The sequence below is a fragment of the Malus sylvestris genome, chromosome 2 (genome assembly GCF_916048215.2).
Source record: "Malus sylvestris chromosome 2, drMalSylv7.2, whole genome shotgun sequence".
NCBI classification, from domain to species: domain Eukaryota; kingdom Viridiplantae; phylum Streptophyta; class Magnoliopsida; order Rosales; family Rosaceae; genus Malus; species Malus sylvestris.
This window is the reverse complement of record NC_062261.1, coordinates 28147511-28160472: the sequence shown is the minus strand read 5'-3', so window position 1 is coordinate 28160472 and position 12962 is coordinate 28147511. Positions and strand designations below refer to the sequence as shown.

The 12962-nt window shown below is 39.0% G+C and overlaps 2 protein-coding genes across 3 annotated transcripts; both read right to left on the bottom strand.

Annotated features, from left to right (window-relative positions):
- Positions 1–740: 740 nt before the first annotated feature.
- On the bottom strand, positions 741–3111 carry LOC126586786 (pentatricopeptide repeat-containing protein At5g16420, mitochondrial). Its single transcript, XM_050251741.1, has one exon. It carries the CDS (start codon positions 3051–3053, stop codon positions 1374–1376), a length of 1680 nt encoding a protein of 559 aa, XP_050107698.1. The 5' UTR covers positions 3054–3111; the 3' UTR covers positions 741–1373.
- Positions 3112–3263: 152 nt separating this feature from the next.
- On the bottom strand, positions 3264–7391 carry LOC126586798 (uncharacterized). 2 transcript variants are annotated; one of them, XR_007610908.1, is made up of 9 exons: positions 7046–7391; positions 6753–6815; positions 6554–6629; positions 5542–5621; positions 5343–5392; positions 5178–5262; positions 4917–5015; positions 4324–4471; positions 3623–3770 (listed from the first exon to the last, which is right to left on the bottom strand). XR_007610908.1 is itself a non-coding variant. In XM_050251746.1 (8 exons), exons 1-8 carry the CDS (start codon positions 7313–7315, stop codon positions 3546–3548), a joined length of 948 nt encoding a protein of 315 aa, XP_050107703.1. In that variant the 5' UTR covers positions 7316–7391; the 3' UTR covers positions 3264–3545. The 2 variants fall into 2 exon arrangements, 1 of the variants encoding a protein (XP_050107703.1); XM_050251746.1 differs by lacking the exon at positions 4324–4471 and having other exon boundaries at positions 3264–3770.
- Between the last annotated feature and the right edge of the window lie 5571 nt (positions 7392–12962).

Genomic DNA, 12962 nt, shown 5'->3' with positions numbered 1-12962 from the left:
GTACCGAAACTGAACCACACCGCAAATATAAATAAACATTTAATTAAATGTTCATATTAGATTTCATGTTTTAATTGTTGTTTGTTAGAATCCATACACTTAATACGGACTCAACCACACAAGAATATCATCATTCATCACTTTTTTTCGTTCATTAACTTGAAGAACCTCTGTTATTTTATACCATCACACACACACACACACACACACACATATATGTACAAGGGTGGACTAATCTTGTTATCAAGAGTTGAACAATGATCTAATGAAGTCCACTCATTTGAAACATGGTATCACATATTCTAGTATGAAAGTTTCACTCTCGTTAAATGAATTCAAAGTTATTCAACTTGTTTTATGTTATACCTTGTATGGGATACCCTTTTGTTGCACAAACATGTTTTAACATCACAACTGCATTCAACATGCTAATTGTTTACATAACAAATGTCTTTTTCCTATTGCTACTGGAAAATGTTTATTAATATGTTAAATTACAAATTGTAAACTTTTTTCTTAAAAACCAAATCGAAACCGTTTGAAACCGCACCGAACCGAACCAAACGGTTTGGTTTCATTTTGGTTTTGGCTTCAAAACCGCACCGAACCAAACCGCAAAAATTTTCGATTTCGGTTTCGGTTTCACTCAAAACCCCACCAAATCAAACCGTGCCCACCCCTAGTTCCAGCCACTGCGCAAGCCCCATACAGAAGATAGGCCGGTTCGTTTGAAGATAATCTTTTCTATGATCAGACCCGTTCATGTCGTGTATGATATGAACAGGCATTAATTAATAATTGACTGCAATTTTAATTTTATACAATCATCTATCTTATAGTCTACGGCAAGAACTAAATTACATAAAAAAAATTTTAAAAAAAATTTGATGCCCGCACCAGAGAAGAAAAATAAAAATAAAATAACTACCCATCGACAATGGTAAACACCATCCCTGCCCCTTTTACCTTGTATAAGTTTGTTCATCATAATGTAGCATCTGCGCAAGCTTCAAAATTTAGATTTCTCAATATTCTTCAGGATAATTGCTTGCAGAAAGATTTTTTACTGCTCCCTTTATTCTCCATGTAATTTGTTGCGGATTCGAAACCCGTATCAAGATTGAACTAGCTTGGACTGGATCGAAGTGCGGCGAACCAAGTAAGATCAACCAGCCAAGTGCAGTATTGAGCTTGAAGAGCTTATTACTCATCTCAATGTTGCTTTCAGATTACTCTGTCACATCAGATACCATACACTTCAATTCCCCCCAGAAATGAATCGCTTGCTTGCGCAGCAGATTATGGTCTGTGCATCCGAGTTCAGCTCTTACAACATTTGGGCTCTTCCGATGAGAGTAGATGTTGAATAGCCTCTAAGTAACATTCTCCAGTAGTATCCTGTCCAGAAGATTTCCCCCAGTATCCGAATCACCAACAAACTTAGTAACTAAAAGATCCCAGGAAGCAACGTTTGCGTCTCCGCTTGACATTGCCATTGAAACAACTTTTGTGACTTCCGCTTCCTTTCCCGAGTCACAGAGCCCCTCAATCAACATAACATAAGTAGACTTGTTAGGCAAACAGACCTTATCCAACATCTCCTCCAAAATCTTAATCCCCTCCTCTGCTTTTCCAATTTTACAAAATCCTTTGATCAACATACTATAAGTAAAAGCATTCGGAGTACACCCTTTCTCCACCATGTCATCCCACAACCTCCCCGCCTCACACAACTCCCCCGCTTCACACATTCCCGCAATAAGCATGTTGTACGTCATGACGCTCGGAATGGACTCTGTGTCAAGCTGATCAAACAGTTTCTTAGCTTCCCATACTTTTCCCTTCTCACAAAACCAGTGTATGAGCGTGCTTGAGACTGCATTATCGGGTGTGCAATTCTTCTTCAAAAGCTTCTTCCACAATTCATAACCATCCTCCACCTTCCCTTCACGACACAAAACATCGATCACCTTACAGCAAAGCGTGGAGCTTGGTATATACCCTTTCGCAAGCATGTCATTAAGCAAATTAACAGCTTCGCCCGACTTCTTCTCCTTACAATAAGCTTCAACCATAACCCCATAAGTAACCTCATTTGCCCCGACCTTATTTTCCTCCATCTCGTCCATGACCTTAACGGCATCAACCAACTTCCCTTGCTTAACAAACCCATCCATCAAAACCGTATAAGTAGTCGCATCCGGATACCACCCTCTATCCAAAACCTCCCCAAAAACTCTCTTTGCCCCAACCATATCACCCCGCGAAACATACCCGCCAATAATCGTGGTATAAGTCACCACATTCGGGACAAACCCCATTGCAGGCATTTCGTCGAGCACCTTGAGTGCAGTCTCGACATCGTTCTTCTTGCAGAGCGCTTTGATCAGAATATTACAAGTGGATAAATTGGGCATAACCCCAAATCTCTGCCCACAATTCTTGAACACAGAGTGAACCAAACCGTACTCACTGTTCTTAACAAGAGCGTTCAACAATTCGTTCAGGGCCTTCACAGAGCGCTGAACTCCGAAATTCGGAACGTCGAGAAAGGCTTTGAAGGCGAGTTTGGGGCGACCCAAAACGCCGAAATTGCGAATTAGGGTGATGAAAATGTCTTCGGAGCATTGGATTTGGGAGTTTTTGAGGTCGGAGAGGAGGGGGTCGATCATGCGGTGGAAAGCGCGGGAACGGGAGAGGCGGTTGAGGATGGCGTGATAGGTGTGGTAATTGTGGGAAAATCCGGGATGGAATTTGGAGGCGTGGTGGAAGATTTGGAGGGCGAGGTCGAGGTTGGGTTGGTGGGCGATGAGGGAGATGAGGTGCTTTGGGTAGAGGCGTCGAGGCCAGGGTTGGATTGGAGGGGTCACGGTGTATGAGTGGAGGAAATCGGCGGTGGCGGTGGCGGCGGGGGTGAAGGTGGAGGCGGAGGAGGAGAAGGAGACGGTGGTGATTGAGTGGAGGAGAGGGGAGGGCTTGGCTGAGATCTTCCAACGCAGGATCAGCATGGTTGAAGAGTTGAAAACAGTGCCTTCGGCAAATGCCCTCCACATTTGTACATTACATGACCGTTGCGTCAATTTTACTACCAACTCTAGGAGGGCATTTCGAGGTTGTACTTAGTCAGTTTGGCCCCCACGCACACACGTGATCCGTCTGTAGCATACTAGAATTTTTCCTTTTCTACTTATAAAACCAATTCACAATATGAAAAGTAACTCGGCTACTTATAAGTCTTGCAAGATCCATTCTCCCATGTGAGATTCATTCTCAACAATGTCAGCACCCTTGAATTTGAATTGACAAAGAACTTCTGTTTTTGCTTGATTGGAGGAAAAAATTCTCTAACAAAAAACCTAAGCATAAAAAATTGTCCGAGACAATAAAATGTGCATCACCTAATCGCTACATTTTAATTAAACAAAAATTTGGTAATCCCAACATTAAGGTAAATCACCACTGCCTAATTTCTACAGGAGGTACTTCACTCTATATATGTTTTCACTTCATCCACATCGCGCTTCATCCACGAACCTTCAAGTTAATTACGTTTGCTTCTGGTACACCCGCCTGTAAATCTTTGCACCTTCAAACTCTGCATGAATTTCTCTCTCGGTCCGAATTCCCATTGGATTGTTTAACAACCATCCCTCGCTGTCACACAGCACACTTGTGTCAATTTCGTGGATGTGTGTCAGGATATTGGAATGAGAATCAAACTGATCTCTCATGTCAAGTGCCACATCAAGTACGTCGGATTGGATGAACACCTGCAGGCGGATTATATTGTTAAAGAAACAATCATATGTTCATAGTTCATTCAACCAAAAGCAAGCCATTGTTTGAAGACGGAAGTCGTTGAAAGAGTTCACATAGTAGGTATGCACTCAATTTGAAGAGAGAATTTGATTCTTCTTTCTGAATAAGTAGAGGTTATACAACTTTATTCAGAAAACTATGTCTCGCGACCTAGAGCACTCAACTCGACGCCCAAAATTATTAGCCATATGAGGTGCTCCTCGTAACTGTTTATATAAACTCAATTTACTCAGCAATGCAGAATAAAAGTCCTTTGAGATTCAATATACACTCGCACAACCCCCATGCAACGTATTTTGACACCACTATCCACGTTAGGGGCTAAACCTATCATGCTGCATTACTCTCATACCCACAAAGTAGTATTGAGTGACTTTTATACCATATATCAAGATCATACCATTGACTCAAAACAACCGGGACAAGTCAATAACTGAAATCCTTGTAATTGATTAAATAACTTCGATCGACTCAGATTATAACCAAGTGAGACTCAATACACACCTTTACAGCTTATGCACAAAACAAAGTTGGTTAGAAGCCTGTCTTTGATAAGCAGCAAGCTTGTTCTACTCTGTTGTTCTAAACAGCGTGGTCTTCATCCTAAAGGCCTCCCTCAATAGCAGCCTAACCCTTGCAACCTGAGCCATATCTTTGTGTCCATACAGATTTATTTAAGATTATGCATCAATCAATACAAAGAAAAGCTAACCCATTTGGTCGTGATTGATTAGTTAATGAAAAACAAAACCAACCCAAGGTACATGTAGAGTAGCAAGAACTGAAGGATTCTTATGTGGAGTAACCATAATGAACGGTCGCATACTTTCTATACAGAAAAATGCAAAAGCTGCTCATCTGCTCCCCCCATTAACTCAACCTTTCCCTATCCTCGTACCCAGAACGACAATTGAGGCAAATTATTGAAACTGAAAGATAAGACTTCAACCTCTTGATACTATTAAATCTATAACTTGTATATTGAGCAAACCTAAACAAAAACTAGCAACTTTATAACAATCAATCATAGTCGCCTTCAGTCCAAAAGAAAAGTCATATTCACTTCATTATTTTATAATTAAACGAGTTATTCAAACCTGGCCACTCGGCATTAAACTGTTCACAATGGAATCTACTAAAGGCTTCTGTACAACCCGTCTCTTATGATGCCTTTTCTTGAAATAAGGATCTGGGCACTGCATATGAACATGAGCAAAGAATCCATTAGAATAGTTGTGTTTCAGCCTTATGACTGACCAGAATAACATGAAGAGAATCCCTCCCTTTTAGTCATAACTATCTTTTTGGATACATAATGAGAAAATTTGACCTAGAATGTTTCAGCGAGGTGAACTCACCAGGATGGAAACAAGCATCAATGGTCCGGGGTATGAAGACACTAGTTGTTGATAGGAAGTTGTGGCATTAGCAAACATGAAATGTCTGCCATTTAGTTCAATATAGTATATCAATTTCACGCCAATAGCATACAATAGGAACCAACTAATGATCAAGTGTCTTACATATTACTTAGAGCCAGGTCTTGAACCCAGAATTGAGAACGCTTGACCAGCTGCATCAGGGAGGAAACCATTAGTATATGAGAAACAAACCATCTTATTCTCTTGAAAAAGGGAGGAAAGAGGACGAAGTAATTATACATTAAATCAATCACAAGAACTAACAATTGTATAAAAAATAACCCAAGGAGTTTTCCCATACTTTCTTCCGTATTTCCAGTCCCAGATAATTTCTCACAACTAAATTCCTTTTTGCGAGCCATAAGAGAAATCTGCCGCTACCTGAAAATGTTTACACCTTTAGATTGATATATGATCATTGAAAAAATTCGTTCCATTGGGAGGTATGTCTCCCTTGTTAAGTATATGAGCTCCATACATGAATCAGTAATACTTGGAATTCTCAATTGTAAATGATTTTATAGTATTTTGACATAAGGTGTAGTTATACTTTCTCACTTTATCATGATCTTGATACAACTCTCATAAGTTAAAGAATACAAAGAACAAAATAGTCCTTCTGTACACTTGAAGAGCGTATTCAAAGTAACAATTCAAGATAATCGCGGTGGTATAAGACCAGACACTTTCTTTGCCGCTTTAGCATGATAAATACACTAAAAATGAGTAATGAACCACCTATGAGTTTTTCTACATTGTCTTATTCCATGATGTTGTTGTTGTTGTTGTTGTTGTTGTTGTTGTCTTATTCCATGATGTGGCATGCTACATGGCTTGCCGCATACTTTGTGCTACCATTGACATATACATGATGGGTGCAATAAGTATGATGAATGATAAGAAACCATGTCATAGAGTCATAGCTTATATTTAATGCAAAAGATTGGAGTAGATTTAGCATTGTCCATCAAAAATCCCCTTTTTCTATATATAATTTCTTCTCGGTGAATAAAGTCATGTAGCTCAACAAGTAATTCATAAATGGTATATATATAAGAATCATTTGTAGTGATTTCATACATTGAACAGAAATGGAAAATCATGTACCCCAATCCTGAATGGTTTTAATAAGATGTAGAAGTTGAGTTCAAACATGGGAAACACTTGCTGGGTTTATAATTCAAAGGAAATTACTGGTTCTATTAAACAACCACAACATATATGCAAAGCTAAAGCGCTCATGATAAAGAAGAACTTGGACTGTAAACGCACAGATGACATGTGAGAGGGAACTGTAAAACAACGGCCAGTACCACTTCCAATATCCACCATGAGTGGCAATGTTGGATCCCTGAAGACTTGATTCCAATCAGGTACTTCCACAGGTGCCTACCCAATCAAACAAAATAAATAAAAAGGATTATTAAAACTCTCTCACTAATTCTCTATAGCTAAAGTATTCTATTGTATGTCGAAAAGAGAAAAAGAAAGAAGAGCCTCCAAATGACATACAGAGAGAGAGGTTTTCAGAGGGTTGACGTGTTGCCTGATTCGGCCATGACCCAGACCCAGTTCCTGCAATTCAGAAATACAACCCCACAAAGTGAGCTACTTTTTTATTACAAATTTACAAGCGATATTACTACTCTATGCTACACTAAGAAGGAGAAGGATTTGAGCCCAAAACGCAGTCAGCTTTACATCAATCAAAGAAATAATAAACTCCGTATTTTCAGAACACCAGCATGACAATTATATCGAAAGATTGTGTGAATGAATGTAAATTAACAAAAAAAAAAAAGGACCTCAGAGATTGTGGGGTTGAGATTAAGGTCGGCATATTCCAAGGCCACTAGGTTGGGGCTCTGCTGCTGGTGTTGCTGTTGCTGTTGCTGCTGCTGTGCACCAGCAGAAGCAGAGGCGGTCAATCTTCTGCTGATGGGGTGAAATTGGTGAGAAGGTAATAGTGGTGAATTTGGAGAAATAAGCCGTTTCAGTTTCAGAGCTCTTCTGGGTAATGCAGCACTGAGTGTGCCACCGCCTACGCAAGAACCCAGCATTTTGCTGCTCTGCATATCCTAATGCCTTCGTGTTTTGGGTTTTGGGTTTTGGGTTTGGGGTACCCCTCCCCTTCTCTCCCGTCTCCACTCTCTCGGTGAAATTAATTGAAATTGAAATGGAGAGGATAAGTTGAGACCGTGAGATCATAATCCAACGGCTACATAATAAAGAGATTAAAAAGCATCAAATGTCTCTCTATATGTGACGCAAAATAATAAGAATTTTGCGAAATTTAATGGAAGGTAGTGGATTTGATTGATTTTAAACAATTTTACTTTTGAAAAAAAATAATTGGCAAATGTCTCTGTATATTTTTTTTTTGAAATAAGAAAATATATTAAAGGGAAAAACCTCGAGAACAACCGTTCCTTACAAAATCAAACTTAAGAGCAGGAAAAGCAAATAAAGGAATACAATGATCCCAAATATGACAATCCGTAATAAGAAGGTCATGGCGAGCGAATGCATCTGCCACAAAGTTAGCCTCTCTATTAATATGGTTTCAGTCAATGCAATCAAAATTAGTCGCCGTCCACTTGATATCTTCAATAATAGGAACCAGATTTCATGGCATTGCTCCTTTGTCCAACACTGACTAAATGACCAACTTAGAGTCACCTTCAATGATAATCTTTGTATAGCCCTTTCCTCTGAGCAAAAAGAAGGCCCTCTCTGAAAGCCCTAGTCTCCACTTCAAAAATATTGGCACCATCCAGATTTAAAGCTCCACCTCTAATAATCTACTCATTATGATTCCTTAAGACAAATCTCGCCAGCACCACCATGTCCTCAGCCACTGAATCGTCAAAATTTAACTTAACAAAACTCTTATACAGCATATGCCATTTAACAATTGTGGAAGTATCATCAATATTTCTTCTCAAACCTTTACCATTAGCTTTAAGATATTGCTCACCCATAGATATAGCCAATAACTTAGATCTTGTCGGGATGGGCAAAACATTTATGAACACCATATTATTATGGTCATTCCAAATTTGCCAACAAATGAGTTAACACAAGCTTAAATCACTAGGAACTTCCTTATCAACATGCTTTAAAGAATTTAGCCAATCTACTAGCATTAGTGAAATTGCCTGGTTTAATTGAGCAAATGTCCCATATCAATTTAGTGACACCACAATTAAAAAATAAATGCATTTGGTCCTTGTCTACGGAATTGCAAAAAGGACGCATCTTATCACTATTAATTAGAATATGACTTAATTTTTTTCTAGTTTAAAGTTTATCATGTATGAACAACCACGCAAACATCTTAACTTTAGGAGGAATATTAAGTTTCACATCTTATTAATTAACTTATGCTTTGTAGATTGAGTCAACGTCCCTTTCTGGATCCAAGTAGATGATTTAACAGAAAACTTACCATTTATATTTGGACCCCAAACTAGCACATCTTTGGAATCCTGCAAGGCAATTGTAATATTACAAATTTTCCTCACAATTTGATTACTAACCACTTGCGAAAGCTTTCTCCTATCCCAACAATAATTATCAATAAATTCATTAACTTTCAAGTCCCATTAATGTTTTGGTTGTCAATATTGGGTAAGAGATGGAATAACGGGTAAGAAAAAACCCAATTGTGGGACCAGAACAAAATGTCCTTACCATTACCCACTCTCCATCTCATACCCTTAAGAATAACATCCCTACTTTTCAAGACACCTATCCAAGCAAAAGAATGATCTTGTCTAATTTTATTATCAAGAAATTTTTCCTTTCTAAGATACTTACTTTTTACTAACTTCACCCACCAATTATCCTCCTCAATCATTACCTTCCAACCCAACTTAGTGAGACAATCATTATTAAAATGATCAAGTCTTTTAACTCCCAAACCTCCCATTTTCTTAGGAGTACAGATCGAATCCCAAGCCACTGGAAAGATTTTCTTGTCCCTACCCCATAAAAATCCCTACACTCTTTATTAAGCTTATTGATAATCTTGTCAAGACACTTAAAGCATGACAAAACATGATTAGGCATACCCGTTAGATTCGAGTTAATTAAAGTAAACCTCCCCGCTCTCGAAAAAGTGTTTTCTTTCCAACCAACTAATTTTTGCTTAACCCTCTTAAGTAACTCATTACCATTAACTTGGTCCTTCTAGAAAATAATATTATGAATTCCTAGATACTTACCGATAGTGGTTTTATGTTGAATATGTAAAAAATTAACAATATCAATTCTAGTTGGAGAAGTGGTATTCTTGGAAAAATACACAGACAACTTATGAAAGTTTATTTGTTGGCCTGCCGCTTTAGAAAAAATATTAAGGATTTGAAGAATATTCCTCGCACCCCTTGCTGTGGCCTTAGCAAACAGGAGACAGTCATCAGCAAACACTAGATTTGATATTTTAAATCCTCTAGGTGAGGACAAAATACCAATATAAGACTTCGGATTATTTGTTAGGGTATTGAGGTGTCTAATTAACTATTCCATACAAATGATGAAAATATAAGGGGACAAGGGGTCCCCTTGTCTAATTCCACGCTTCGGATTAAAATAACTGTTGATGCACAAAATCAGCTAGGACTTTAGTACAACAGAAAGTGTTAAGTTTGTGACCTTCGCTAGATTGCTTCGGTCATTAGTGTGAATAAGTATGCAAATGGATAGCGACAGGGAAGCAAACACAAGATGTACGTGGTTCACCCAGATTGGCTACGTCCACAGAGTAGAGGAGTTCTCATTAATTGTGAAGGGTTTACACACGTACATAGGTTTAAGCTTTCCTTTAGTGAATACAAGTGAATGATTTAGTACAAATGACATTAGGAAATATTGTGAGAGAATGATCTCTATTTATAGAAGAGAGTTTCTAGTTTCATTCTGACATTGACACGTGTCGTGTTGTAATTGGCTTCTGATGTTAACACGTGTCGCGCTATGATTGGCTTCTGATGTCGACACGTGTCGCGCTGTGATTGGCCTATTGGTTGGAGGGAAACTCTTCTAGGTCCTTAACGGTACAACGTTGACCGGTGCTCAGTAGTTTCGGGATTGGTCAAGTATGGTACAAACAGTGCTCCCTTAAGTTCCCGAGTGAGGAAAGCTTCTCGGTTGGGGACTTACAAGATCCAAGCCATTGAGTAATCACGAAACTTTTAAGTACCGAAGTGTAGTATCATTTTCACTTGCCTTATCTGTCTCATATGTAGATGTGGCATCTTCTCTGGAAGTACTTTTCCTCCATCTAGGGGTGGTATCTTTAACCGATAAAGATGCACAAGGTAATGTATCAATTTCACTTGAAGCTTACTTGTAGTTTCGGGCTTGGTCAAGTGCGATACAAACCCTATAGTAGGAGTCCCCCAAGTCACCGAGCTAGGAGATTTGCCGAAGGAGGTAACAGACAAAGTAAGCAATCAGACTTCCAAGCAAGCAACCTGGATTGGAGGTTCGACTTCGGCTTCCGGTTGATTGTTCTCCTTCTCTTTATGTCGTAAATAGCACCAAGGATAAGGAGAAGTAAATGGAGAAGAGATGATATGAGATACTTTTATTTTTGAAAAAGTAACTTTCCACAGGCTTATTCTTGAACTGGGCTAGAGGGTTTTCTGGTTCCCTCTAGAGTATAAGGCCAACTCAAGAATTTGAGGGTCAAAACAAGTCCATCAAATCTAGAGTATGTTCGACCCTGATGATATGGGATACTTTTGATGTTGACAAAGTAGTGGATGTATCGACAAGTGTTCTATTACGCTTGTCTCCACATGCTTCCTTGTATCCTTCTCACTTGCCCTATCTATTCCTTAGGCAGATGTGGTATCTTCTCTGGAAGCATAAGATGTTGAAGATGAGTACTCGAAAGCAATGCCAGGTAAGTAATCATGTAAGGGGTTCCAGGCAGTCAGTTCCTAACTAGAAACTTGATTCCAAGTGCTGACTGATTGCTCTCTTTCTCCCTGTCTTGCAGGTAAGAACAAGGCCAAAGGAAAAGACAAGGAAAAAGCATGATATAGGATACTCTTACTTTTAACCCTAATGATATGAGATACTCTTGCTCTAGTGTGGCTTGTTTGCAGAGGTATTATCGGGAGGAAAAGAAGCTGAGTATTTCGAAAGACTCTGCTGAGAGTGCCTTCTCGGATATGAAGAAAAGTTGAGCATTTTTTTTATTTGCAGGTTTTCCTGGCTGTGGAGGATGGAGGTCGACATATATAGGAGTCTCCCTAACAACAAGTAGTAGTGCTATTCCTTTACCCTTCTTGGTCGTAGCAATGTAGTGGGAGCTGCAAGCTTCACGTGTTTTAACTTTGTCAGAGCACTTTGAAAAAGTGGTATGTAGTATTTGGAAAGCTGATGTTACGTGTGAAGATTGCAAACAAGCTTTATCCAAGGAAATCTGGCTCTCAAAGTTTAGAGAGCGATGCCTCTTCAGTTTTCGAACAAGCAATCCTGTTGGGGATCTGGCTCTCGAGATTTGGAGAGCGGTGCCTTTTTGATTTTTGAGAAAGCAATCCTATTGGGAGTCTGGCTCTTGAGATTCGGAGAGCTGTGCCTCTTCGATTTTTGAGAAAGTAATCCTGTTGGGAGTTTGGCTCTCGAGATTTGGAAGGCGGTGCCTCTTCGATTTTTGAGCAAGTAATAATGCTATTCTTTTACCCTTCTTGATCATAGCAATGTAGTAGGAGCTACAAGCTTCACATGTTTTAACTTTGTCAGAGCGCTTTGAAAAAGTGGTATGCGGTCTCTGGAAAGCTGATGTTGCGTGTGAAGATTGCAGTCAAGCTTTATCCAAGGAAATATGGCTCTCGAAGTTTGGAGAGCGGTGTCTCTTCTGTTTTTGAATAAGCAATCATGTCGTGTGAAGCAAAATCAATTCATGTTGCCCAACAAAACTTCAACTCCAAAGCTTCACCTACAAAGCTTTACCTACAAAAGCTTCACCCACAAAAACTTCAAGATAAAAGCTTGACCCACAAAAGCTTGCCCTACAAAAGCTTCACCCATAAAAGCTTGACCCACAAAAGCTTGACCCACAAAAACTTGACCTACAAAAGCTTCATCCACAAAAGCTTGACCCACAAAAGCTTCACCTACAAAAACTTGACCCACTAAAGCTTCACCCATAAAAGCTTCACCCACAAAAACTTCACCTACAAATCTTCAACACAAAAGCTTCACTTACAGAAGCTTCACACTATCTTGATCAACATAGTGTGAAGCAAAATCAATTCATGGTGCCCAACAAAGCTTCAATCTCAAAGCTTCACATACAAAGCTTCAACACCAAAGCTTCACCTACAAAGCTTCAACACCAAAGCTTCACCTACAAAGCTTTAAAAAAAATATATATATATATATATATATATATATATATTTATTTTCTTTATTTTTTTTTCGGAAATTCGAAAATTCAAAATTTTGAAAATTCAAAAATTCGAAAAAAAAATTTCGAAAAAAAAAAATTGCCTAGGCCTCCTCTTCTTTGGGCCTAACAACTTTCATAACAAATATATATGAAGAAAGAGTTTTGGGCTACCACTTAGAAAGGAAATGCCTCATTCGTCAACTCCCTTGACCGGAGATTTGGGGGACTCCTACCATATGCTACTGCACCTTGATACTCGGAAGTCTCACGACCACTCAGTGACTTGGATTTTTGAAGTCTCCAAACGAGAAGTTTTC